This window comes from Leuresthes tenuis, unplaced genomic scaffold (assembly GCF_036924035.1).
Source record: "Leuresthes tenuis unplaced genomic scaffold, fLeuTen1.0.hap1 SCAF_3, whole genome shotgun sequence".
In the NCBI taxonomy this organism is placed as follows: domain Eukaryota; kingdom Metazoa; phylum Chordata; class Actinopteri; order Atheriniformes; family Atherinopsidae; genus Leuresthes; species Leuresthes tenuis.
The window spans coordinates 16,036,538-16,063,617 of record NW_027325357.1 but is presented as its reverse complement, the minus strand read 5'-3'; the positions used below and the strand labels follow the sequence as shown (position 1 = coordinate 16,063,617).

General features: G+C 38.7%; 2 protein-coding genes across 2 annotated transcripts; both read right to left on the bottom strand.

The window, feature by feature from the left end:
* Positions 1 to 306: 306 nt before the first annotated feature.
* Positions 307 to 8,060, bottom strand: eno1b (enolase 1b, (alpha)). Its single transcript, XM_072383139.1, has 12 exons — positions 8,010 to 8,060; positions 5,976 to 6,070; positions 4,455 to 4,550; positions 3,914 to 3,972; positions 3,738 to 3,807; positions 3,336 to 3,469; positions 3,021 to 3,243; positions 2,289 to 2,486; positions 1,383 to 1,584; positions 1,156 to 1,264; positions 887 to 945; positions 307 to 614 (listed from the first exon to the last, which is right to left on the bottom strand). Exons 2-12 carry the CDS (start codon positions 6,058 to 6,060, stop codon positions 545 to 547), a joined length of 1,305 nt encoding a protein of 434 aa, XP_072239240.1. The 5' UTR covers positions 6,061 to 6,070; positions 8,010 to 8,060; the 3' UTR covers positions 307 to 544.
* A 4,896-nt stretch (positions 8,061 to 12,956) lies between these two features.
* On the bottom strand, positions 12,957 to 25,642 carry slc6a11a (solute carrier family 6 member 11a). Its single transcript, XM_072383036.1, has 14 exons — positions 25,467 to 25,642; positions 19,846 to 19,980; positions 19,611 to 19,751; positions 19,295 to 19,391; positions 17,841 to 17,973; positions 16,335 to 16,469; positions 16,142 to 16,245; positions 15,582 to 15,706; positions 15,174 to 15,286; positions 14,918 to 15,055; positions 14,591 to 14,693; positions 13,437 to 13,537; positions 13,171 to 13,341; positions 12,957 to 13,049 (listed from the first exon to the last, which is right to left on the bottom strand). Exons 1-14 carry the CDS (start codon positions 25,639 to 25,641, stop codon positions 12,957 to 12,959), a joined length of 1,764 nt encoding a protein of 587 aa, XP_072239137.1. The 5' UTR covers position 25,642.
* Between the last annotated feature and the right edge of the window lie 1,438 nt (positions 25,643 to 27,080).

Below are 27,080 nucleotides of genomic sequence, written 5' to 3'. Positions count from 1 at the left end.
ATTAAAACGTGTCATTTATATACTCCAAGGCAAACTTTAGAAGAATAAAAAAGAAAGATGTATGTATTAAAAATTCCAACTACACTTACAAAGTGTATATATATATATATATATATATATATATATGTATATATATAGAGAGAGATCTATAGAAGGACTGAAAAACTGGCCCATTTCAATCAACCTGCAAAGAGTATGATGTGTTTTCTAGTTTCATAATAATGCAGACTGTTAAGACAGACTCTTCATTAAATAGGCACTTAAATTAGACAGACACACACACACACAAATAACAATTCCAACACATTTAGTCACTCATCAAACTTTATTGACTGTTTCTCTAAGTGCAGCTGTTGTGAAAACAATTATGTTGTTTCAATCAGATCTATTATTTTACTCCAACTCAGAAAAAAAAAGAAGACTTGATCGGGAGGAGTAACAATTACTCTCATGACAATATAATCTCTACGAGTAGCTTTACATGAATCATTATTGCACTAAGGTATTTTCAGATTTTGTATGAATCCGCAAGTGATTCATTCCTTCACTCAATAACAGGTTTCCTGAAGTTTTTCCCAGCAAACCGAGCCTTGTCTCCCAGTTCCTCTTCAATTCTGCAAAACGATAAAGCGCATTTGAAGCAGGTTTTAGCCCTTAAAACACATCAGGTCTTCTTTAATGTGGCTAATACTGCTACACAACCCTGACCAGGGAGGCCAAAGATACAGTTCCATTTCAACACTGACACTGAAATATTCAGCTTAATGTGCTGAGTGAAACAATATCTTTAAGATATTTTCGCCTCAGTTTTAATCTACACAAGGACACCATGTACTCTTGTCAGAGCAGGAATGTCCGGGACATAAACTGCACAGTTTGGACTTACCTTAAAATCTGGTTGTATTTGGCCAGGCGCTCGGAGCGGCAGGGAGCTCCGGTCTTAATCTGGATGTGAAAAACATTTTGTATATTAGCTTTTCCTTTTTATTAGCCCACGTTATGATTTCTATTTCACTGCATGCAACGCAGCATTTAACTAGTGCTCAGGGTTTGTAGAGTTTGTAATTTGAACACTAATCCACAGCTTTAAGCATGCATGTGTAATATGATATTTTCTAAAAAAAAAAAAAAAGGTCCAACTAGAAAGAAGGTTACCTGTCCGGTGCATAACCCAACCACCAGATCTGCTATGAAGGTGTCCTCTGTTTCACCGGAGCGATGACTGACCATCACACCCCAGCCATTCTCCTGGGCCATCTTACACCTGAGTGGAGAGACGATCCAGTGAAAAAAAAACGACCATCGTTCGGGTGTTTTGTTTTGCGCCCATTAACGTCCATTTAGTTCCATCCAGTGAGCTCAGCTTTAAGGTGCCAACTTACGCGTTCATTGACTCTGTAACTGTGCCAATCTGATTGACTTTAAGCAGCAGACAGTTGCAGGCCTTCTCCTCCACAGCCTTGCAGATGCGATTTGGATTTGTCACAGTCAGATCGTCTCCAACAACCTGGATGTCCGTGCTGCCAGTGAAGTTGCTCCAGGCCGCCCAGTCGTCCTGGTCAAAAGGATCCTCGATGGACATGACTGTATAAACAGTTAAAAACAGAACGTTGGGGGACTTACACTTGGACTTATACTTGTGTGATCCAGTTGTGGTTTCACAAGAACCAAATTCAGCAACATTCAAAAACTGTCTTTTATTTCTGTCATAATTATGTGACACGTTGGATTTGTCAGAACCATCACAGCTCTGAGTCATGAGTCTGAGCTTTGGATTCTCCTGTGATTGAACAAGAAAGAAGTAACACAAAACATTCTTAGCATCTGTGGCTAACAAACCGATGTTACAGTTAAACATTTTTTTCCTCGAATGAGATCAATATAATGACCAACAACTAAAAACCACTTCCGTCTCTTAACCCATCTGTGAAAAATGATCGGCACGCACAAACCCCAAACAGCAGGCAGTCCTCTTTAGAAATGCGAAGACCTCCAACTGGTTCCTCGTCTTTTCAGCTCCATAAAAACATTTAAATTTAAGTTGTTGTTGAAAATGTGTTTCCACCATTTGCAAGAAGATGAATAAATCTAAAATAAGGAAGAACACTGATGATTTACTACTGGCCTTGACAGATATCCGGAGACAAAGAAGGCATTTCATATTGTAAACCAGCGCTGCTAACAGCTCAGAATAAATCATTTCTTCAGCTACTTGGTGACATGCCGACTTTGTTATGTGCCCCGTTCTCTTTGTGCTAAAGAATGCCTAAAAAGTGTAAAGTCTATACCTGGATAATCCTTCACAAAGCTCTTGTAGAGATCAGCCAGCTCATCGGGAGTGATGTAACGGCTCGGGTCGTCAGGCGACTTGAAGTCAAGGTCGTATTTTCCATCCCTGTAGAATTCAGACGCAGCCACATCCATGCCGATAATAACCTCATCGGTGTATCCTGCTTTGGCAATGGCCTCCTTCAGTAACTCCAGAGCTGCAGGTTTTCAAACAGCAAGTACAAAGAAAAGTTCATCATTTCATTGCCAGTTGCTACCCGTTATTAAACACGACGATCGCTATGAAACTGTGGGTAAAATCGAAGAAATGTATCAAAATGAAGAGGTCTACTGAGTAACCAGAGATAGAGACCTTTAACTTACATCGCATTACATTCTCAACACTGTGTCAAATTTGTTTTTTCAACTCTTAGTTCAAGTCTGTACTTCTGATCTTTAGATGCTTTTCTTTTTTCCCCCAAATATTGAGAGATTGGAATAAATTCAAGGCTGTTAGCGAGCACAGGCGTCCTCATCACTGTGGTCACTCATTACCCATACTCTGCCGCCTCTTCGGTTTCTTTTGGCGTCTTTTGCAGCCGTAAAGTGAGAATTTCATCATTGATCTAAGCTGCAGATTTTGTCATGAGAAACTTAATTTAATCCAACTTCAGTTTATAAAGGAACATGAAAACTAAGTCTTAAGATATGTTCCTACAACAGAGGAGACGTTAGTACAGCCAGTATCCTACCCTCCTGATTTTCCAGGATGTTTGGAGCAAAGCCGCCTTCGTCGCCCACATTGGTGGCATCTTGCCCGTACTTCTTCTTGATAACGTTTTTCAGATTGTGGTACACCTCAGCGCCGATGCGCATGGCTTCTTTGAAGGTGCTGGCACCGATTGGTAGGATCATGAACTCTTGCATGGCGAGCTTGTTACCTGCGTGAGAGCCGCCGTTGATCACATTGAAAGCCTGGTGGAGAGGAGAGAAACCAGGCCTGTGGTGAACTGAACGAGAGGAAGACGGCAGTAAGTGTGTGAGTGCTATTTGACACAAAGCCTCACCGGTACAGGCAGGATGACCTCTGGGTTTTCTGCCAGATCAGCGATATGGCGATACAAGGGGACTCCTTTCTCCGCTGCACCCGCTTTGCAGACAGCCAAAGACACGCCCAGAATGGCATTCGCTCCAAATTTGGCTGTTGGCAGTAAAGAAACTTCATCAAATGTCCGCATTTATTGACGATTCATCAATAATGAAGCCGAAGCGGGGAAGCAAAAGCATCTCAGATTCATGCACGGTTGTTGGAGATGCTTCATATGGCAGCACTCCGCTAATCTTAAACAATTAAATGAACACAAACTGTTCAGGGCTTAAAAATAAAAACATCCCTTCCGCTACAGGCTGCACTTCTCTGGTCAAAGAGCAGATAGAACAGATTAAATGAAGCTGCGACTGTTCCGTACATTTGTTCTCTGTGCCATCCAGGTCAATCATCATCTGGTCAATTTTCTCTTGCTCAACCACAGAGACATCCTGAGGAAAAAGGAAGATTCACATTGGAATTACACACGAGGGACAAAATCTTAACACTTGCGATTAGCCAAAAAAAAAAAAAAAAGGGACAGAATTATCGCCTTACCTGGCCAACAAGCGCAGGTGCAATGGTTGAATTAATGTGTTCTACAGCCTGCGAGACTCCTGCAATGGAAAGATTAGTGCGAATTCTTTCACAACAGATTTACAAAGGCAACCAGTCATTCTTAAATTCACATGCAGGAAATTATTTTTGTATCACCAGCATTCCTTTTCCCACAGGTCATTATTTTAGTCTAACAGAGAAGTTAATCTGTCAACATATCAACACTGCAGCGACAGCATGCGTCACTTCACCATGCATGTGTCACGTGAACTCATTCGTTTACGATTGTGTAGTCTCCTGTTGTCAAACAAGCAGATTCTAGTTTTTAAAAGTAAGAAAAACGGGCCCTGGCGACTCACTAACCCTTTCACATCTGCCAAAGAAGAAGAGAGAGAATGGAGAGTATAGAAAGTACAAGATGGAGGTAAAGATGTCAAATTGTGAGGACAATACAGTTTCTTTTTCAATATTTAGTGGTTTATCTCAATAACTAATTTAAATTAGTTATTTTCCAATGAGATTACAAAAAAGACGCACACACCTTTCCCAAGGTAGCGAGACTTGTCATTGTCCCGGAGCTCCAAGGCTTCATAGATCCCTGTGGAGGCACCGCTTGGTACAGCAGCCCGAAACAAGCCTGAAAAACGGACACAGCACAGAGATGATACGAAAGAAGAAGAAAACAACAAAGCAGGCTGTCAAAGATGCTATGAATAGAAATACAATAAACGAGCGCGGTTGGTTCGAGAGTTAATTTACACATCTACAGGTTCCGACTGCACCGAAACAAAACAGAAACATTTAAAAAAAGCAGCCTCATTCGAGGATGTTCGAGAAAATCCGGCTTTATGCAGATGCAACAAAGTAAAATTCAGAGACACGCTACAAACAATGTGTTTGAGGGGACACAAAACAGGACTGACCACAATTACTTTGACTTCTGGAGTTATCAGAATTGATTGCTCATTTCTGATGTGATACAATGAACTACATGCTGGTAATTAGTTGTTAAAGGTTTAAACTGCTCCTGTAACACAAATCTATGTCGTAGCGCTTTGTTGCCACTTGGGGGCAGTCTCGGAAATGTGTGGAATAATCTGAGCTGTAGGCTGGTCTGTGTGGGGTTGTTGTGCTGGTGTCATCACCCACACAGCCGTTCCTTTAGTTTTGCTCTGCTGTGGGGGGAAAAAACAAACAACTGAAGTCGTGGTGGTCGATGAGGTTCATCGTGATGGAATGAAACGTCCAGTTTAAAAAAAGAAGAAGAATGAAGATTGTCCACAGCAGCTGGAGCGTTGCTTGTGCATGCGAACAGGTGTTGAGTCAGTGTACCTGTGCATATGGAGCGGAGGAGCTGATGTGTGGGCTTTTTGAACAGATACTACTACTTTGTACAATTAAAAAAAAAAATAATAGAAATAATTACCTCAACTGTTCTGATTTTACTCTCAGTTTCACACGCACTTCTGTTCCTCTTATCAGGTCCGCTCATTTTCCTCCACATTTCAGTTCAGCCTTCTCACCTGTTGGTGGCTCAAACTATGCTTTGCTGTATTAAATGTTTTTTTTTTTGTTTTTTTTTTTAAAGCAATGGCAAAAACTGGCTGTTGCCAGGTTATTTGTGCTGAAGCATCGTCTGTTTTCTTCATGAATTGATCAACTAAAACTGCGTTATTGCTCGTCACCGCATTTTGACCCAGTTTTGAGAATGTTTAACCTCCCAGCCCTGGTCGTAGGAACGCCCAGAAGTCTTCACTCTCCACGGGGTGAGATTGGTGTAAAGGCAAATTTCGAAAAGCTACCATAAACAAAACATAAAGCAACTAAATGCTAACATATGCAAAGGCCCTGAACTTGGTACTAAACGTCCTCACGTCCATTTACGCCCAAAAGATCAGATGAACATTTTTGAGAAAAGTGAAGAACAAAAACGCACACGGAGTGAGAGGATACAATCTTTAAGCTCATTTTAATGAGCTGAATGAGGAATTGGTTTAAAGAATGGCTTTTTTTCCCCACCGTTTTCCTTAATCCACACATTCATTCATTTCTTCAGACCTACCTTTGTCAGTGTAAAGGTCAACCTCCACTGTGGGGTTTCCACGAGAATCAAAGATCTCTCTGGCGTGGATCTTGACAATTGACATGGTGCAAAACCTGGAGATTTGACACAATTCATCTTAGTGGTGAGAAACATACACTTATTTATAAAGTAAATTCTGATTTTAGGCAAAATGCATAACGGAAATGCAAAGTGAAGCCATTAAGACCCCTTATTTCTATTACCGGAATACGTCCGCTGTACCTCCTTTACCCTCCTCTCTAGCTGAAGCTTACAAAAATATCCTGACCTCTCTGCAAGCTTAGTAGTGCTACACGGCAAGCAACTGTCCTAATTGGATTAGGCTTCCTCAGCTGATTACTCACATGGCAGCTGAGATGCTGAAGTTGCTGCATCTGCTGCACAATGGTCAGCTTGCAGTTACAGCTAACCAGAGTTTATGAGTTGAAGTTTTAGCAGAGAAAAAGTTTGACGTTCAAGACAAAACTGAATATATGTCACTGGTGTCATGTGGCACCATCCCCTCAGTTAACTTTGCATACAGTCAAGCGACTCAGAACAGCTGTACATCAAAGAAACCTTTAAGGTCTTAATAATTCCCCCCCGGGATTATTAAAGTATTTCCGATTCTGATTTAAAGACACCGACTTTTCATGGTCCCAGCATGGATTAACACTGAAGCCAAGGCTGATGTAGAAGCTGTACAGTCGTACAGTACGTCTTGTCTTCGATGGTTCATTTGCATCTGAAGAGTCAGTTCATCAGAGCCTGCTAAACTTACTATTAGTTATTCTTGAAGGAATAATTTTTCTATGATTATTAAAATTTTCACCCATTTCAGGCAGACATTTTTCAAATCTACATGAATTGTTTTGGGGTTTTTTATGTCGTAGGAATGATTCTTGTAGAAGTTGGCAAGTTTTCATAACAAGTCTCAAGTTCCCCTTTTTTGTCCTTTATTTAAACAGGAAGGTCCAGTTTTGAGGGGGGGGGGTTCCTTTAAAAAAAAAAAGAAAAAAAAAGGGGGTAATACCAACAACATCGAACACATTTCTCTTTTAAATTAAAAGCCATGTAAATCAGCAGCATGTTTCCTCCTGGATGAGTTTTACGTAGCTCAAAGAGACTCTGGGAAGATTTGAAATAATTATGCCTGTAGGTACATCATCATAAATGCTAGTGTAATATAACAGAAGGCTAGAAATGTAAGTTGGTAAACAAATTGACCCCAACATTAACACCAGTTCCGTGCCAGCTGAAGTTCCTTTTGGTCCTGTGTGTTGTGGGTCATGATCTGGGAGTCTGGATGACAGGTCAGCACTTTTCTATATATGTGTGTGTGTTTGTGTTCCTCGAGTCATTCCTGAACTGTTTTTTGTGCTTTTTCTTAAAGTGTGTTCAGGAGGTGCTGATGGTGCCGGTGCCGGTGCTGATGCTTGGTCTACACAACTATGTATGAGTGGATGGTGCACCCAAGTGAATACCAGGACCAAGGTTTTTCAGAACATTGCAACTGGATGGTTGCTATAAATCACTTCACCTGTTATTGGAAATCTAAAGTGGCATAAGATTAGATATACATTTTGTTCCATTATTACAACTGTACTTCTCTAAAACATGTGAACCATAAGTCGAGGTATTGTACGACTTCAGGTTTATTCCTTCGTTAGAAATACATTAAACAAAAATTCAATAAAAAAAAAACCGAGAGCGCATTAAGATTTTGATTAAAATGTTGACAATATGAATTTTTATAAGGTTTGAGGCACGGAAAAAAAAAACATCTCAATAGAAAGTAATAAACTATGTCCTTGGATAAAGAAAATTACTCATAGGCGTAAACTGTTTCAAAATACATGTGGGACATTGTGTTTTATGCAGATCACACACCGTTGATGAAGGCAGGTGAAAGTATCAGCGCAACTGTCCAACATTAGCTCAAGAAAGATGCGAGCCTGTCAGACTATACACACAAAACAGCAAATTATCTTAACCAACCAATAACCGTTTCGACACGGGCAATGAGTGTTTTACCTTGAAGATGAAGTTGAACAGTTGAGACGCTACAACCGGTGTGTACTATTGAAGGCAAAGAAGAAGAAGAAGAAGAAGAAAAAAAAGAGGAAGAAGAAGAGGTCGAATCTCTTCTTCTGTTAGTTGAAACCATAGAGAACACCAGATAAACTTCACGTCTCATTGTTGCTGCCCCCCACAGATTTAAAAATGAACTACATCAGAAAAATTTAAAGTCCCGCTCTGGTAGTTATAAACCATCAAATAACTCACTTGTGTACCTCCAAATTAGAAGTTTTTACCAGGGGAAAAAAATCTCGTGCGTTTAAACTTGCTCAGGAAATTACTCTATATGTGATATGATATATCACTTGTTCTTTCCGAATTCTCTCTAGACTTACGGCTAAATATCTTCCCTCAAAATGTTTTCCACATTGTTTTATTTTCATTTTAGAAGACATTCAGCATTCAGCAAACCTCGAGACAGACAGTGCCATGGGCAAACAATGGCTTTTGGAGCTAACTTCAAAATCTCCTGTGGAAACACAGTTTACAAATGATTTCCTTAATTTTTGCATTTTCAAAACAACCACCTAAACTCAAACAACTGTCTTAGAATGTTTGCTTTTCTGATTATTAGTGCCAGATTACAATGTTTCACCAACTAACTTATTCAATAAACACTCTTTTATTTTAAAGTCCAAACTTTGACCATCTGAGAGACCATTTTAGAGATGATTCTGTCTCCATACATACAGACGGTCTAGTTAGAAAGAGATTTGTTTTGAACTATTTCTTGTACAAAGTCTTGAAACATCCCCAGACAGATTTTAAGGATGAGTTGAAACAAAAGTTAGCCAACCACCATCAGTATTCACCCTTATTACTGATCTATTGTATGCCAAAATCTTGTGGAAACCTGCCTCAGAGGAATGAAGCTACATTTTAATGCCTGCTCTCTGACATGCAGCTGAGGTTAGTACATGTTTGTTACTGTATATGTCAGCAAGATTGCATAAAAAAAAAAAAAATCACAGCTGATTTATATAAAGGTTGCTGGCAGGGCATAGGAGGTAATGATTCATTTTGGTCTGCATCCAGTTGATTTTCTTTGAGAATAAGAAATGGGTCAGTGGCCGTGTGTGCTCTCAGAGTGTCCCAGAAAACTAGAGGAATTGTGAGGAATCAGAAATGTACCAAAGTTGGCTTGACAAATATCACAGCAATTTCTATGAATATTTCCTGCTTCTAAACCATTGTCCTTAAAGATATGCTACTCGTATAGTTATATAACAAAACAAATTAAATACAATTCAGCTGATAAACACTTAGAAATCTGAAATCTAGCATAAACAGGTGTGGTAGAAATATTCTGAGATTAACATGAATGGATTGGGGTCTTGTTTTCGTAGCATGGGAACAGTTTAGCAGATGATGTCGTTCACACTGTCAGCGAGTAATACAAGTAAAGTGCAGCAGACAACAAGGGCAGGAACCTACTGCCTCCAGTTCAACATCTGGTCTGCAAAAATGTGACATGCGGATTCCACCATCCGTTGTTAACAGGCGCTGTAATCCCTCCTGCTTTGTCAACTTGTATCCTTGTAAAAAAGTGTTAAGAGTTGTTCCTCTTGCCATATCTATATCACTGGCTTCCTGATGTCCCTGCTGTGTTCTTATTGGGGCTCCAATAAGGGATTATCTGCCAGAGATCTCATACTTTCCATGATTATCAGGGGAACAGAATGGTTTAAAGGTCTTCCTTATTTTTCTGAATTTATTGATATCAATCCTTGACATCTGTTCTTCTACTCATCTGAATTTGCGGTCTTATTGCAGGCTTTATGACCTGGGCTTCAAATAGCTCAATCAGTTGCTCCCACATGCAAACAACTTCCCTGTTCCCATGGTCACACATCATAACAGATGAACTAAAGTGCCAGATTTGCCATTGAAAAGCATTCCAGCAGCAAGGCACCCAAAAGAGCATGAAAAAAAATCTGAATCTGTATCAGAAAGCAGAACATTCAAAGAAATGTGTCCAGAGCAACAGGCGGCAGCTACTGAGCTCATTGAAGAGCTCAGATCAATGTCAAATCTGATGATAATCAACCCCTTTCTGATAAACACACAGTATTGGATTGGTAATCAGTAACTGATAACTCTGCATATAACAACATTCACTGCAGACAAGCGTATACACAATGAAAATAAACAAGCTATTTTACCCCAGAAAGTATTTTATTTTACAAACTTAAAGAAAAGTTTATCGACAAAAGTAAAAGAAAAGGTTTTATTAATGCAGTGGAAATTAAAAAAACAGTTATAGGCAGTGTTTAAGGCACCATTTTCTCCATTGAAGCAGCAAGAAACTTTTTTTTTTGTTTTAAACTGTAAACACATTCTTTACAGTCATTAAGAATGATATCTTTTTAGCTCATTACCTGTTGTATAAAAAACGAATAAGATTAAAAAAAATACTCAGGATGTGTAAAATATCAGCCATGAAAGGCATTATCGCTCATCAATTTCTCTCCGAGTAGGGCTGCACATATAAACCTTTTTTTCTTTCTTTTTTAAGTTCTATGCTGTCCTGTGACATAACACATTAATGCTGATCACTGACACAAGTCGTTTTCACACATGAACACCAGAGAATTTCTGAGGAATATGCAACCAGCATGGTCTGGATTTTCTGCAGGTACTGCTCACACATTTACTTTTCAGTGGAAGACTGTCTGCTGAAGAAGTAAAAAAAAAAATCAGAAGTGTACAGTACAGAGAAGACAGACATGATGCAACAAATACACAGTGGATATAGACGTGTTTGAACCACATGTCAAGAATGGTAGATGAAACTATGGGTTTGTTTGTGTGTCAATATATCAACACCACATGTGTCTGAAGGTATCCACAATATAACTAGAGTGCTAGAAAAGCAGCTGTATGTAGTAATTAACCTTAGCTCAGCTACTTTTATCAGCAACAATTTCCATTCATAAGAAAGAGCTATGGAAGATAAACTGCCACTTTCACACACTGCCTCATGTTTTTCCAGAGATATTGGGAGGAAACTGCAAGAAGAATGTTGTCTTTTTTGTATTCGCCCATCAGGAACATCTTTTAAAAATTTTGAGTCTTCAGTTGATTTGTGAGAACTTGTCAAATGGACTTCTCCATCCAACTGTAAATAAATATATTAAAAAAAGCTGACACTGTTTAAATCAGGGATGGGTGACCAATTTCCCCCTAACCATAACTGTTGAGCGGGAATCTGTGAAGAGCCAGACAAATTTTTAAATGTAGGTGGATCAAGACTCATCTTTTTCAGCAGTTTTTGTTAACCATCTCGTTGGCATCAAGTTTAGACAGAATGATTTCCACTTGTACTTTTGACGGATGGTTAGCAGAGCAGCAGAGGCACACTGCTTCACCACTAACTAACCTTATGTTGCAGCTCTGATACAGCCTCTGCTCTTACTTTGGCTCCTTGAGCTACAGCCTCAGGCATGACCGCAGCTAGGGCCAAGGGCTGAAGCACTTCAGGACCACCACAACCCTCCTCCACATTGATGTTTGCTTCAGGGGATTTGGGGAAAGTCTCAGGAAGTCTTCCATCCTAAAAGAGTGCTCTGAAGCAGGTGTATTTGGTTACTGTGGTGATGAAGTTTTTCTCTGCTGCGTTTGACAGCCCCTGTTCTAAGCATCGATTTTACTCCCATATCATCACCTTACCAGCGACTTGTTCACCTTTTTTTTTTTTTTAAACTTATGCAGCTGGTGGAGTTAGACTCAAAGCATGGGGTGAAGTAACATTTTCATCATGTAGCCAATCAAGTACGAGTTCAAACAGCTGCACAATACTTTACTCCATAGAAAGGATTTCAAGACATAGCTGCAGTTATAAAGGCACTGGGCATGTTGATGAAGAGGTCTGATATGTGCTAAATGTTTATGTGTAGTCTTTTTGGCACCATCATAGCTGGGTCTCTGTCATTCACTTCACTGGATTTGAAGCTGAGCAATGAGGCAATATTTTCTAACTTTGGATAGACCCTGGTGTTCTCACCTTCACAGTCAGATAACTGAAAACTGGCAACAGCTGCTGTAGATACAGAAATGACTTTTCAGATGTTATGTCATTTTCATACTGGTAAAGAAAACCCAACAAACATTTGTTAACATCTGGCTTTTGAGTGCAGTGGGAACGTGATTAATTAGCATTCAGTCCCACCTCAAATTAACGCAATAGTCAAAGATATTAATTGGTTCCAGCTCCAATAAAAATATCCAGCTGCACAGTCAAAATTCTTTTCAGTGGTTGCCGTGTTCTTGTCTAAAAGAGTGTGCACAGCTCACAGTTTTACAGAAACACATTTTCTTTAAAACTTTCAAACTTAGCAGCAACAGCTTGCGAATTGGAATAAACTAGATGGGATTGTATACCTGTCTGCAAGATGGCTTACAGTTCACTCCCAGTCCCAATGTGTAGGCTGACGTCCTCAGATTATTCTCTCATAAATCTTTGCAAGAAAGCAAGTTAGACTATATCCTAAATAATTAATTTTAAGCTCTTTTTGTTTGCTATTTGTATCAAACATATTAAATTGGTGTTACCTGAAATAGACTACACATCTGAAACTAACATGCACATGCACTGTGAATAGTGGCCATCTGCCATCTTCAACTACAGCACTGCAAATGTTGCAAAAAAAAAAGTATTTGTACATTCAGTGTCTGTAATCTTTTCAAAACATAATCTCATGATTAAAGAGCTTTTATTTTAGAAATGGGTTAATATATTCAGTTAGGTCACCTCACCCGGAAAAAAAGATTTTGGTAAATGAACTCATGCACATATACTGACAGTACGTGTGCACAAATTAGCATGTATGTATTTTAAATGAAAAACAAAAGCTATTTCTCAAAAAAACAACAACATTTGATTGAATGTAACAGTTTCCCTTCTCATGGACTTGCTGTGACTGAAGTGCGAATGCGTCCCATTTCCTTTGCCATGACTGGGAGATCATCTGCAGCCTGGGAGCTTGTTTTGAGACGCTGGAAAAGTTAGAAAATTGCTTCAGTGCATTAAATGTAGAAAAGCTGCAGCAGCAACGACAAAAACAAGACAATGCTTCAAATTAAGTTAGCTGTAAAACATTCCAAATCAACAACTGACCTGCCTGAGAGTCCCTTTTCCATTGGCCACTTTGAAGATCATGTTGAGTGGAATCATGGACAGCGAAGACATGGCCAGAAACCAGCCAAAATAGTAAGCCCACCATGGATACACATAGGTGTTGTTGAACTTCACTGGGTTGTATCTCAGTAACAAAAATATAATGGCTCCCTGTCAAGGCACACACATCATTGATAATAAAGACTGTTAGAGGAAATTTTTAGATTTTTGTTAGATAAATGTAAATGGTTCACGTAGATACTTACAATGCAAATCAGAGGCGTGACATACTGCCAGCAGTACTTGATCAGTGACAGAGGTTTATAACCAATCATGTCCTCAATGTTGTCACAGAAACGTCCAGCTCCTATGACAAAGACACTTTCTTTTACTGGAAAGGAGGGGTATTTAAAGGTTCTATGTACAGTATAATATTTTGAACGGTACAGATGCATAAAGGCCAACATTAAACTCCATGTTCTTTAAAATGTAGTAGACTGATGTTGTCATGAACTCTATGTGCGTTTTAATCAAATTTGTTTCATGTTTTGTTTTGCCCATGCACTATATTAATGCATGTGAGTCCCTCCCTTTGAAACCCTTGACCATCCTCTTATTTACAAGGACACTAGAGCTACATTTTGACTTAAGTATCATGTTCATTTAGTATTGGGGCCTTTTTTCAATGAATTAAAAATGTTTCTTCAAACCAGAGCTGCCTGCCTCTTCACTGAGATCTAAAGCTCGGCAAATACTTTGCAAATACTTTGCAAAATAGGCAGAACTGTCAATAAAAGTCACCTATATCTCTTGCTGCGGCTGCAGGTTTGTCTGAGGAGCAGTGCCAAGTCACAGGAGACAGAATGAGCAGTGAAGAAACAGCAAAGAGGAGTAAGAATGATTCGGCTGCATTCTATTGTCTGAACATAAAAAATGGACCTCAGATCTGAAGCGACGGGGGAAGTGCGTAACAATCCAGTGTCACTGGCATTTTCATAGAGCTGGAGTTCTGTATGGAAGAGTTAAGGTCCCACATTCAGCCTCGAGTAAACTATTCCTTCTCTTAAGCATGGTGGTGGTAGCATCATGCTCTAGACTATTTTGGTGAGAGTGCAATGGGTCGGTTGCAAAAGTAGATGAAGAATGCTTCTGAAAAGTGCAGACGCATCTCTGCTTCCTCCCGCTGCTTACTGCTTTATTTGCTATTAAATCATTCTACTTCTATTAACCCTCCTGGTTGCAAAGAGAATCGGACAGAACAATGTTTCCTACCCCTGCCTTATCAGTGAGCTGCACAGAGTGCGAGCGACTCTCTGTAAGGACAACACAGCTCAAGAAGAGGATTGAAATGCTGCAAGACATTTGTGCGAATGAGGAATTTATTGATCATTTATTAGTTATTGAATTTAACAATAATTACCATAAATCCAACCAATAATCACTGACTGTAGGATTGCCATCAGGAGAAGAGCAGGACCACTGCATACATAGTGATCAAAGATCTGGAGAATGTATATGCCACCCTAAAATGAAAACAGTCAGTCATTACCCTTTTCTTCACAATGTTTATTTTTTGCTCTCGAAGTGACGCCAGCCTCTCTGTCAATGGAAACAAAATAAAAAAAAACTAACGATAAAAGTGAGATGTCACATTTTTCATCCTGTGTACGGCTTGTTGCTGAAATCCCTATGGAGGCACACGAGCAGATCTCATACGGAAACAGTAAATGCATTTCTTAAAACTCACCTCTGACACTAAAAACAGCCCCAACATAAAGCTACAAGAGCAGATCAGCATCAGACAAAGCTCCCTGCGGTATCCCTTTCGGATCTGAGAGGGGTAGACGTCTGTTAAAGACGTCATGATGCTTTCGAGCCCCACAAACTGGAGAAAGACACAACATATTAGCGTAGAGATGAGAAAAAAAAACAAAATATTGTTTTTTTAAATATTCAAATCTGCATCTCATTTTTAAAGAAACATAACAGAGGATTTAGCTGACCTGACCGTCGACTCCTAACAGAATGATCATCGTGAAGAAGCACACAGACCAGACCTGAGGCCAAGGCAGCAGGGTCACAGCTTCTGGGTAAATGATGAAGACAAGGCCAGGGCCTGCAGAGTGAAAACAACAAGTCAATCGTTACTAACTGCTGCATTGTCTTTATTACAGTTTCTCTGTGACAAAGACAGCAGGGCAGCTACATTATCTGACATAGTTCTTGCTAATCTGACGATTTCAGTTGGAGTAGTGAAGGCCAAAACTGAATATCAAACTGTTTTAATGATCTGACAATATGTTGTTATTTTATATTTTTATTCTATAAGTAAACTCCTGGTAAACTGGTCATTTGATGGTGAAAAAGGGTCTGGCAAAGCTATGAGTTATCAGAGAGATGTACAGCCATACCTGACTCAGCAACAACAGAAATATCGACACCCTGTTTTTGTGACATGTAGCCCAGAAAAGAGAAAATGGCGAATCCAGATGTAAAGCTGGTTGCACTGTTCAGCAAGCAAAGATAGAAGGAGTCTCTGCAAATTAGAAGAACCGTGTCATTATTACTATCTCTGTAATGCATATGGATAATGGACTGATCACAACCGTGTAGTAATATAAAGTAAGTCTTACATGTACATTTTCAGGTAACAACCTAAAAATAACTTGCAGTATACCTATGCTAAAGATAATAACTAAATTTATTAATATATATGTAGGAGCGGGCAACCCGTAAATCTTATTTTGAGGATGATATTAATTCAGCATAAGATCTAATCTTCAGGTTTATCGCACACATTGTACTATTAAATTAAAAAGTACAAATGCAGTCCAGACTATCCACCACCTTATGAACTGAGCAAAAGGATATTCACATTAAGGAGAACTCTCGTTGGATACGTTGTGCATTTTGCCACTGAGATAAATATCTGACTGTAAGTCTGTCTGTTATAGCCCACTGAGAGGCTCACCTGTAACAGTTGTTGTTGTACTTGTTGTAGCTCCCAAGAGAGGTCAGGAATCCCAAGCATAAAGCGTGAGAGTAAAATATCTGAGTACCAGCATCAATCCATACCTACAAACCAGTCAAAAGGTATTTATCCAAAAACACTGCAAGAAAAAAAAATCATTCTGCGAAAAATGAAGATAGAAACCGAATAATACCTGCGGGTCAGCAAGCCGTGAAGGATTGGGGTACAAGTAGTATTTGATACCATGGAAGGCTCCAGGAAGGGTCAGTCCTCTGAAAAGCAGCACTGCCAAACAGACGAAAGGGAACGTGGCTGTGAAGTAAGTAGCCTGCATTTAGAAAAGAAAGAACAGAAAAAAAAATCTCATTATAAATCAAACACTGTCAACATAACTTACATTTTTACCTTGCTACAAATTCATACGAATACATGCAATCAAGCAATGCTCAGATGGCACAGTGTAGTGTGGTAATCCATGGAGATAATGCTCAACAACAACAGAAAACTAGTCATTATCCAATAAGTCAACTGTTGAATACTTTCTGGATTGATTAAACAACCTAACTTGCTTTTAAACAGCACAAATCTTTTTCCAAGAAAAGCAAATCTTTCACGATAAAGGTGCCAACTATGTATCTGTACCTGTAAATACTAGTCCAATTTGAGTCTGTCATTGAAGACAAATGATGGTGAAAAAATCTGGTCACGCTACAGTTGATAATTCTGTGGCACAGACAGTTAGGATCCATTGCACACACCTGTCTCACAGGGCAGTTTGCCAGGCACAATTTCCACTTCACCTCTTCACTTCTCACAATCACAGACCTTACAACAGCTCTGCTCATCCACTGAACTGCAGACATCTAAGAGTGATGGCTTGGGGCCATTTTTCACAATAGCTGAAAAACATTCATTACAACTCTTCTTTGAACTCTTTTCGTGCATGTATCTGCAGGTCTGAAGTAACCATATAACAGTGTTTTTAAGAACAATCAAGTCTGCATGCAGCACATCATATAAAGAGATGGCATGATGTAAAAGTCCAAGATTAGAATTTTACCTGTCTTTATGCTTTCATCAACATAATTAACATTTTTAACAATCAAATGAATTAATAATTGATATGAGTTAATGTAAAATATACATATATATTATCTCTGTACAACTAATCAATATTCCATTCCAGTTGCAAGCTTGAATTCATAAAAACCCTTTTACTTGACATTAGGCTGTTCAGGGTTTTGAGTTGGTTTTATGTGGATTTACTGTAAGAAGACCAGTTGTGTGCACACGTACGAGACAGATATTGCCCTGGCAGTGGTCTGAGGGGGAAATTTGAAAAAAGACAAAAGAAATACTTCATGACAATTTATGCCACACCTCAAATGCTCTGCCCAGCTTACTAGTAGTTGCAGATGGGCCGCTTCAGATCAGCTGCAAAATCGTTTAGCATGCAAATTATTGAAACTCTGTATCAGAATTATAATAATAAAAGCTATAGATGACCTGCATGTTATGTCAGCAGGGCACGAGGGATGGCCCTGACTCAGGCGATAGAGTGGTGGGCCTCCAATCAGGAGGTTGTTAATTTGAGGATGCACATGGATGTGATGATATATATAAATATATATATATATTCAACAATACATCAAATAAATATATCAAAAAGGGGCATGAAATTCAGTTATTTCAGTCTTACCTTTCCTGTGGATCTCACTCCCTTCCAGACACAAAAGTAGCAGATGATCCAGGACAGAAGGAGGCACAGAGAAAGATCCCATCGTATGTTTCCCAAATTCTCGATGCCAGTGGATATATTTAACACCCGTCGGCTGTAAAATCAATACTGTTAGCGTATGTCCAAAATCATTTAAAGCAATATATGTGTTGAAATAATCTGAGAAAGGTTTAGTGCACTTGTGATACAACAGCAATTGCATTGCGATTACATGTCTCTTCCAACCAGTTGACTACAGTCTACAAGATTTACAGTCTCAATTAAATTCACATAAAAAATCCAAATAAAAAGTATTAAGTGTGTTCATGTGTTGACAACAAAGCTGACTGGCAAATTTGTAGACATGATAGGATAATGAGATAGCTTTATATTGAAAGGGACGATTCCTTTCAACTGTTGCCTGCGACCCTGTGAATGCTCAGGATGGGGGCTTAATGAACGTGAAGATTCAATATGACCTAAGTTTTAATGAAGTGGCATTTTATCAGCACTATCTGGTGAACTGGAATGAATAGGTATTAACTGGATTGTAACTGGATTCAAGTGGACTGTATTCAATCAGACTTGAATTGAACATATTTGATTTTTTTGTGTAGTACTACTAGTTGACTTTATATGTGAATTTATTATTACTGCACTGAAGATTCTTTTATAGGCACAGCTGCAGTCAATGCTTGTGTAGGTAGATACGAAGCAAAATAATTAAAAGTGTCCAAGGATTTGTGTCATTCAATTAATGTAAGTGTTGTGGAGAGAGATGTTAGATACACATTTTCCATAAAAATGACCAATTTACTGTCCATCTCTTCAGATTTTAAGTTGACTTCTCCTCTCAGTGTTTGTATATGCTTGACATAGCTGTAAATGTATGGCACATAATGATTAAGCACATCTGCATTTAAGTAGTGTCCGAAATGGCAGCTGTCTACTCCTATCCACTGGCGAGTCCTCAACTTAGTGAACAATGGTGGGTGAGTGAGCAAGTGGACAGTGTCAACACGGCCAAAATGACTTGTTCTAACACTGAAGTCCAACAAACATAAGTCGGGCAGATGGACGACTCAAAACAGAATTCCTCCAGCCACAGCAGCTGATAGCATGAAGCTGTAAAAGTACAGCATCCTGGTACAGATTCCTGGTTAAACATCTGATCAGTGAGTCAAGAAGTGATCCCTCTGGAGATGCATGTTAATGATGAAGCCCAGGAGACTATTCAGAATGATACATGCCTGAATCAAAGGGCCTTCACACCTTCAATACACAGGTGTTTTCAATTATTCTGCCTGATTAGATCCCCTCCCAGTGTGAAGTTAGGGCAAGCCATGCTGACGGTTGTGTTATGAGTAACATTCCCAATCATCATAAAAGCAACAAAAATTTTGTGAGAGTAATAAAGACTTCTTCGGGAAACTTACTGCCAAAACTCTACAACTGACGACGAAGATGATGACTCATTCCCAGTTGAAGTCGTATTAGCAGTGGCATTATGGTAGTTTATTACCACACAATGATCTGAAATATATCAAAGAGTTTTTAAACATACATGCCAATTCAAAACAACATTAGGCTGAGGTCAATTCTCCCACAAGCTCACCATTTAAACTAAATCAAACGTTTTGTCTTTTAAACTTTCATAAATATTTTTTACAAATGTCATAGATACAGCTTAGTCTTAAATCTCCTGTAGTTATTGGTGTATGTATGGCAGAGAGATGTTTTATTTGACTTTACCTGTATTCCATGTGTTATTACAAGTGGTCCAGGGCAACTCTCCAGAGAAGGAAGAGAAGAAGTAGAAGAACGCCCAGGCTAAAATCACAATGTAGCTGACACTTGCATAGAAAACGATCAACTGGCTGGCGTACCCTAGCCCTGGAATTAACATAAACCATTACCATTGCATTTGCCCGATGTTTTCAACATCATTTTTATACCCACTGTACCATTACTGCGGGAGGAAGCTTACCTTCAAACAAAGGGCAGACCTTCCTCCAGCACATGATTCCCCCCTGACTGGTGTACTGGCCCAGTGCTGTTTCCAATACAAACAGGGGAATTCCACAGGTTACGAGGAACAGGACGTAAGGAATGAAGAAAACACCTGAGAGTGACAATAAAGGATCATAAATGCATAGTCCTGAGTCCGTCTTGGAGAAGCTTGTTGGAATATCTTGATCTACTTTGAGTATGTTTTTTTTTTTCTTTGTGTCATCGTTTTTACCGTCTTCATTGACAATTGGTTTCAAAAGCATTCCTGAGCCCGTGCAGTGATTTGGGATCTTGCACAAGCAGTCAAAAGCAGCATGAAAAAGTCTAAATCTCAATACCGTCTTGTGTTTCGTAGTTATTTGTGATACAATTAACAGCTGTAAGTAGAGCTGTGCCTGTGATGTTTGGAACAAATCTTTTTCAAAAATACAACTGGGGCCCAAAGACTAAAGTGTCAATATAAACCAGCGTCTTAATAATATGCTTAGATACATCATGTTGGAAATGGGCCTCAATGTTACTTATGTAACTGGCCTTTAGAGTCCTGTTCTTCAGTTGAGGAACAAAGCAGCGGGGACACAGTCAGAAAGTGGCACTATAAGACCACGTTATAAAACCTGCATAGGTTGCTATCCAGAGAAAAAGGTCATACTGTAAGAGAAGATACAGCTTTGGTGAATATACTGGCATCAACCACATTAAAGATCACAAAGTGGCAAGTGATTGAAGAATAGGTTTGACTTCATGACCAGCATGTTGTTCATCTTGACTCGGAAAAAATATCTACAGTAACAATTTGTGTAATTCTTGATGTTTTTTGTGTAAAAGTGCCTTTAGAATTGAATTATAAAACTGCCAGTTTTCAGTTTCAATAAAGTCAAAAGATCAGGATGCATAAATGGGTGATGATAATTCAGTTGACAACTTGTTGCTTGAGGTGAAATCTGAAAAACAGGTGTTCCTTTGATCATCTGGGGGTAAATTAAAACATTTTTACTTTTGGTATGCTGAGGTGTGTCTTTTCTGTTCAATTTCTGCTCAAAAATGTATTTGAGTGTTTCTCTGCAATTACAAATTCCGCGTAAACCACCTTGTTATCAAAATAAAGCTGACGCTCGTGAGACTTCTTCAGAGTCGGATCAAACTGGACATTTAAAAAAAAAAAAAAAAAAAAACTGTAAATGAAGAAAAATTTGAAAAGTCACGGCTGTTCAGTTTGGTGACTAAAATAAAGAGGTTTACAATAGCAGCAGAGACATTAAGACCTCGGCTATGCTATGCCCTGCTTCTTGTCAAGATAAAGTCATGGAGTGCTCGAGGCTGAAAGTCACAAACTCGTGATGATGGGGGATCGGAGTGCACACAGATTTCCAGCTAGACATGTGGCCACTGCTTGGTACAGTTAGATAAGATGGAGGAGAAGGTATCTGACCCAATCCGTTGTTTCATACTGTAGGTTGGTGCCCTCCATGAGCAGCTAGTCCATTTCTTGAGAAGTGGCTAGAGAAGTGACTGCCTGCAGTTATGAGCTGGCTGAAAATGGCTCATGGGCTGTTGAGATTTTTCAATTGATTAATGTAAACTGATTCTTTAAGGCAGGGTCATTTCAGTTTGTACTGCAGTTTCAAAATCCAGGTACTTTGTATCCATAGGTGCCATTGTTTCTTGTAAATCGAGTTTTTTCAGGATGGGGTGGGGCATGGACAAAGTCCGTTCTGCTGGGCAAGTGAAGTGCATTTAAAGTCTAACATGCTGACAGCCACACTCATCAACGTTTCAATCCACTTTTTAAACCGCATCACAGTTCATTCACAATGAACTGATAAAATTATTGTTTTTTGTTGCTGTTTTTTTTTTATTTTATACAACAACATAAATGTTATCAATAGTCCACATTTAAGCAAATGTCTGAAATCTTTAACCCTCCTGACATCTTAAATCTTTAGATCACCTTCCCAGGCTCCAACAGAAAGAGAGGCAGATGATTTAAATTTTTAAACCCTTGAACATCACTACTTTTCTAATTTTATTTCTTCTTTTTTTTCTTGAATAAGTTATTTTAACACAATAAAACAACGTCTACATTTTGATTTTTTGTTTTTGTCATTGTTGCCCGGTATCTAAGGCTATCTTTTTCAATTCTGCTGTCCGCTCAAGGTTTGCTTTCAAAACCAAACGTAGCTGTCGATTACACGATTTGGCACTGCTTTTGCTCCACAAAACCAGCGCTGAGCCTCCTTCCTCGCTTTGTCCAGAAGCACAGCACAAAAAGGATGGACTTCACTGGGCTAACAGTTCTCAGACTGCCCCTGCACACTGAGGCTTTATCCCCCTGGCACTGAATCAACAAGTGGAAGTTGTAAGTAATTAAACTAGATCTGAAAAGAAAGCTTTCTTTCACCCATTTTCCAGACGGTTTCGGAGGCACTGCGATGCATTTGTTTAAGCGCTGATGTTGTCTTTAATCACCGTTGACGGGCAACAGCGGCTGTTACTGGTAAAGTCGGACAATGTGTTGAAATGTAGTTTGGCCGCCAAAAGCAGATGTAACTTAGGTTTTTCATTAAGCCATGATTTTGTAGACATGTAAAAAAAAAAAAAAAGTCTTTATAAAAACGAAAAATAAGGAAAAATCTGCTTACCCTTTTCAGATAATGAAAAGATTACTTTTTTTGTCGACCGTTTGTAACCGTTAAGTTTAGGATGACCGCTATGCCTCTATATTAGAAGAGGTGCAACATTTTTCTACAAATGTGAAACTATAAACTGCAGATTCTCAAGTTAACGGCCAGGTGTAAACTAATACACAAACCCCGGCAGTCTCTGTGGATGTGGCACACGGCCCCCCACTCAACAGCCTGTCTGTAATTATAAAACCCTGCGTTGGTGGAGAGGTTCAGCAAAATGCTTCACGGTATCTAAATAAAGAACGCCTCAATTGTTTTTTTTAACGAGATATAAACTGTGAAGTATGGCCGGATGCTTTGAACTATTGGATGTATGCTGTATACTAAAATCAGTATGTTTTGGCAACAACTGGCCCAAAAATTATTTTAAAAAAAAGACCTTGCCTTCCATAAGAATCATACGTGTATGAAAAATATTCTCTGATTACCTATTGTGTCCAAATGCTTTTTAATCTGAATAGTTTCTTTACCTGCTACATTTCACCTACAGGGCCAGGCTGTTCAGATGGCACATCAGTACAAATAGTGCAGAAAAAAACCTGCTTAGACATGGATGTTTGTATTTTTATGCCAACTGTTCTTTTATGCAGTTGTTTTATTCTTGTTTTTGACCAGACCAGACCAGGGCTTTAGCTAAGGCTAATGCTATTTTGGCTGATCGCACCCACCCACTTTTTTTTTTTAAGAGTACAAACTGTTGCCCTCAGGCAAACGTTATGCTCTGCCACAATTCAGGACAAATAGATTTAAAAACGAATATGTTCTCGCCACCATTTCCCTCCTACATAGCAGGGACAATTAACATCCCCTGTGCATTGTGTGTATGTGTTATTGTATGTTGGTGTTCTTTTGTCTTTGCTGTTAGTTGCAAAACAAATTGCCTTAAGGGCACCTTGAACCTTCTCTTTTAACATACAAAAAAATGTTTTGTACTGACTTTGATTTTGGAGTGTGTATGTGTCCCTCATTTCAGTACATATTGCATGTTGATGTCATCTGTGGAAGCTTTCAGATGATATCTTGATATCTATGAGTAACAGACAGTGTTTTCAGTGGTGTGGTGTGGTTTCGAATCTCGGCTGGGACCTTGTATGGGTTTTCTGCGGTACGCCAATGTCCCCCCACAGTCCAAAAAACACATGTTCTTGGCTAGTTTTGATACTGAATTGACTGTAGGAGAGAGTGTGAGAATGCATGGTTATTCATCTCATTTGTCTTTGGGTAGGCCCTGTGATGGACTTGCAACCTGTCCAGGGTGTACTCTGCCTCTCGCGCGAGGTGAAAAAAAAGGAGTTGTTATCTCAAAACAGAGCTATTTTATGAATGGACATATTGAATCTAAATGCACAAATAGATATGAACATATAGTCATCAAGTCAATGCTTCTATCCAAAGTTACTCTACTTACAGGTGAGGAAATGTATTCAAGTTTCAGGAAGAAATCCTGACGTGTCAACAAAATGACAACGAAAGTTAGGGCCTGATTTGTCCAGTGGTAAGATTTATATTGTGGAAATTAGCTAAAGTTCATTCTACCAATACTTATTTGCATTTTTGCTGAAGATATGATGTTAATATGGTCTGCTGGGGAAGTTTCTTTCTTTGTCATACCAACTGATTAAAAACTTTACCCTTCTTCTTGTGTACGGTGAACTGCAATGCCTTACAAGGCTTCTTTCACATTTGATGTCCCCATAACATTGTACAGTTGTGTATCCTGCTCAAAACAGTACAGTTGGGTGTGTTTGTCCTGTTTAGGAGAACAAGAAATCTTTTTATGGGTGAAATGAAATGTTTAAGCTTTAAATGTCTCTTGATAAAAGTATTTTACCGAAGGGGAAAATACAGAATTTAAATATTATCTATAACAATGTATTTCAAGGAATTCTGATCATCAGAATAACTTCTGTTTGCTTAAGTGTTAAAAAATGACTCCCTGAGTTTGAAAATAAATCTCTGAAATAGACATTTAACCTACCTTGTGATAATCACATATGGGCTGTACAAAACACAACAGGGAAAGCTACCTTCAACATGTTTCCAGGATGTCCTGTATATCTTTGAAACTGTTGCTTTTTTGGCACACAATCTAGAGAGCTTTCAAGTGCAAAATAACAAGAAATAAACATTATTCAAAAACTGCTAGAAAATCGATTAATAATTAATCATTTAAGAAACTGAGAACACAGTAGATTTTCTTTTACTTTTTTTTTCGTTTGTGCAGTTTTCATTTTTGAATTGATTCAAACATTGTTGATTGTTTTTTGTCGGTAGAGTACTGTTTTAACTGACTAATTAATCTCAATAAGATATTTCAGGTTAGATAAGATAGGAATTAGATAGCAATTCATTTTATGACCACGTGTAACATTGAAGTTAAACTTTAAGCTGATATTATTTCAGTTGAGCCAAAATAATAGTGGCAATAATGATGATTATTGATTAGAATACATTTTCTTCTAAAGATGGTCCCTATCAATTCTTTAGAAGTTAGATAACTTACTATCAAGTACTTTTAGGGGACATCTGGTGCCTCGAACTGACTGAGGTCACAGAGTGAGAGGGTGTTCAGTGAATCATCTTACCTCTCTTCTGTAATACCAGAATCGTAGTCAAAACTGAATAAAATATTGTTAACTTACTTTGTGTAAATATCAGGTGAAGTGTAACCAGTAACACCATGTTAGACTGTTTCTGGGTGAGATTTAGACACTTTGTAACGTGCTTGTAGAGCTTGTTGATCATTTGATACCTCTATTTATCCCTTTTTTAATCAGGTACAGGACTACGATGTTACATAAAAGCAAATCATTTTACTCTGCTTTGTGCACCGACAAGGCATTTCGAGTATCTTTATACCATTTTATAACCTGTAAAATCCCTAATTTGAAGAATGAATAGAAATACTTACCCCCACCATTCTTGTAGCAAAGATACGGAAATCTCCACACATTGCCTAGTCCAATAATAGCACCGGCTACTGAGAGGATGAACTCCTTTTTGCTACCCCACTTGCCACGCTCCTCAGCAGTTTGTGCAGTTGACTTTGACGGGAGATGGCACAGCTTACACAGAGAGTCTGCCATCCTGCTTTGTGCAAATTAGTCTAATGGCACGGGTATAGACCTTGAAGATTTCGAAATTGTCTGGCTGAGAATCGATGCAGATTTAGTGGTGACCTAATGGTTACCTAATTGACAGATTGCGTGTTATTGTAGCCACAAGGGGGACCTCTAACTGTTTCACAAAAAATACATTTCTGGAATATATAAGACTTAAAGGTGAGTGAAACTCTCAGTGTGAGTCATTTTATTTGATGGGACATAGCATTGACAGCTTTGACTCAAGGGCCTTCTGTCTCGCACGGTGTGTGAATGAATGAATAAATAAAGTATTAGTTGTATAATTATGATGGCCAGTATACATGACAGCAGTTACTTTGATATTACTTTCCATTGGCACATTCATTATAACAGCTGGGAAATGGTTCTTGCAAACTAAGATTCTGTTGATCAAAATGTATTTAATTTTCCTCTTTATTTAGTTTTAGTTTTTTTCACTCACATTGATGCCAGTGTTGCATTGACCTGTTCCTCATTTGATGCAGTATTCACACCGTTTGGTTACACTTTGAGATGCCTACCCTAAATGTTTGTCACTATCAAATTTTGATTTGTCTTTGGTTGCTAAATCATTAAAAGTGAAACAGTTAAACTTATGATCACCATTTTGTACCAAGGGTATGGCTCAGTTTCCCCAGTTGGCCATCATGGCCGTAGAAAAGATGTAGTAACAAATATTGAATGTAAGAGTCAACTCTCTGGTAATCGAGCAGCAGAGTGGTATTTTTTAATAAAGTTTTATAGTAGTAATGGCTGCAGCTGGTGGGACTTGAGAGCAAGATATTTCACAGATCATCTTCTTTCCAATCCTTAAACATGCATACAAAACACGATTTGAATCAAATAAATTACCAACTCGAGCAGCTCACCTCCTCTGGCATGTGAGTCTATGTGAAAAGTTACTACTTAAAAAAAAAAAAAAGGTTAAAAGTGAAACAAGTTTCAGAAAAGGGTTTGGCAGACAGGTTGATCTGCTCCAGGTAGGCACGAGTGGTGAGATTTAAGTGTTGGCTTCAGTATTTAGCCATCTTAGCTTGTGTTTGTCTCACACTAATGCAGATTTTTCTTAAGTTGTACGGTAAACAAATAGATAGACATCTCTATCTCGGTACTGTCAGAGAAGGGTAACTAACCACCTTCAAATTTCAGATTTAGGTCATTGGTATTGGAAATTGTTTTGGCAATATATAGGACAGGAAAAACATTTGTCAGTGAAATTCTGTGTAGTTGGTATCTTTTAACAAAGCTCCAATGTTTATGTCATGTCACAAAATGCCTTTATCTTATGTGTTGTTGTTCTCTCTTGTGCTAGCTGTTTTAGTGTCCAGAGATTCACCGTAATGCCTCACCAGATGAGCTTTCGGATCTGTCACATTGATGATCTGCAGACTTCTGTCCGACGT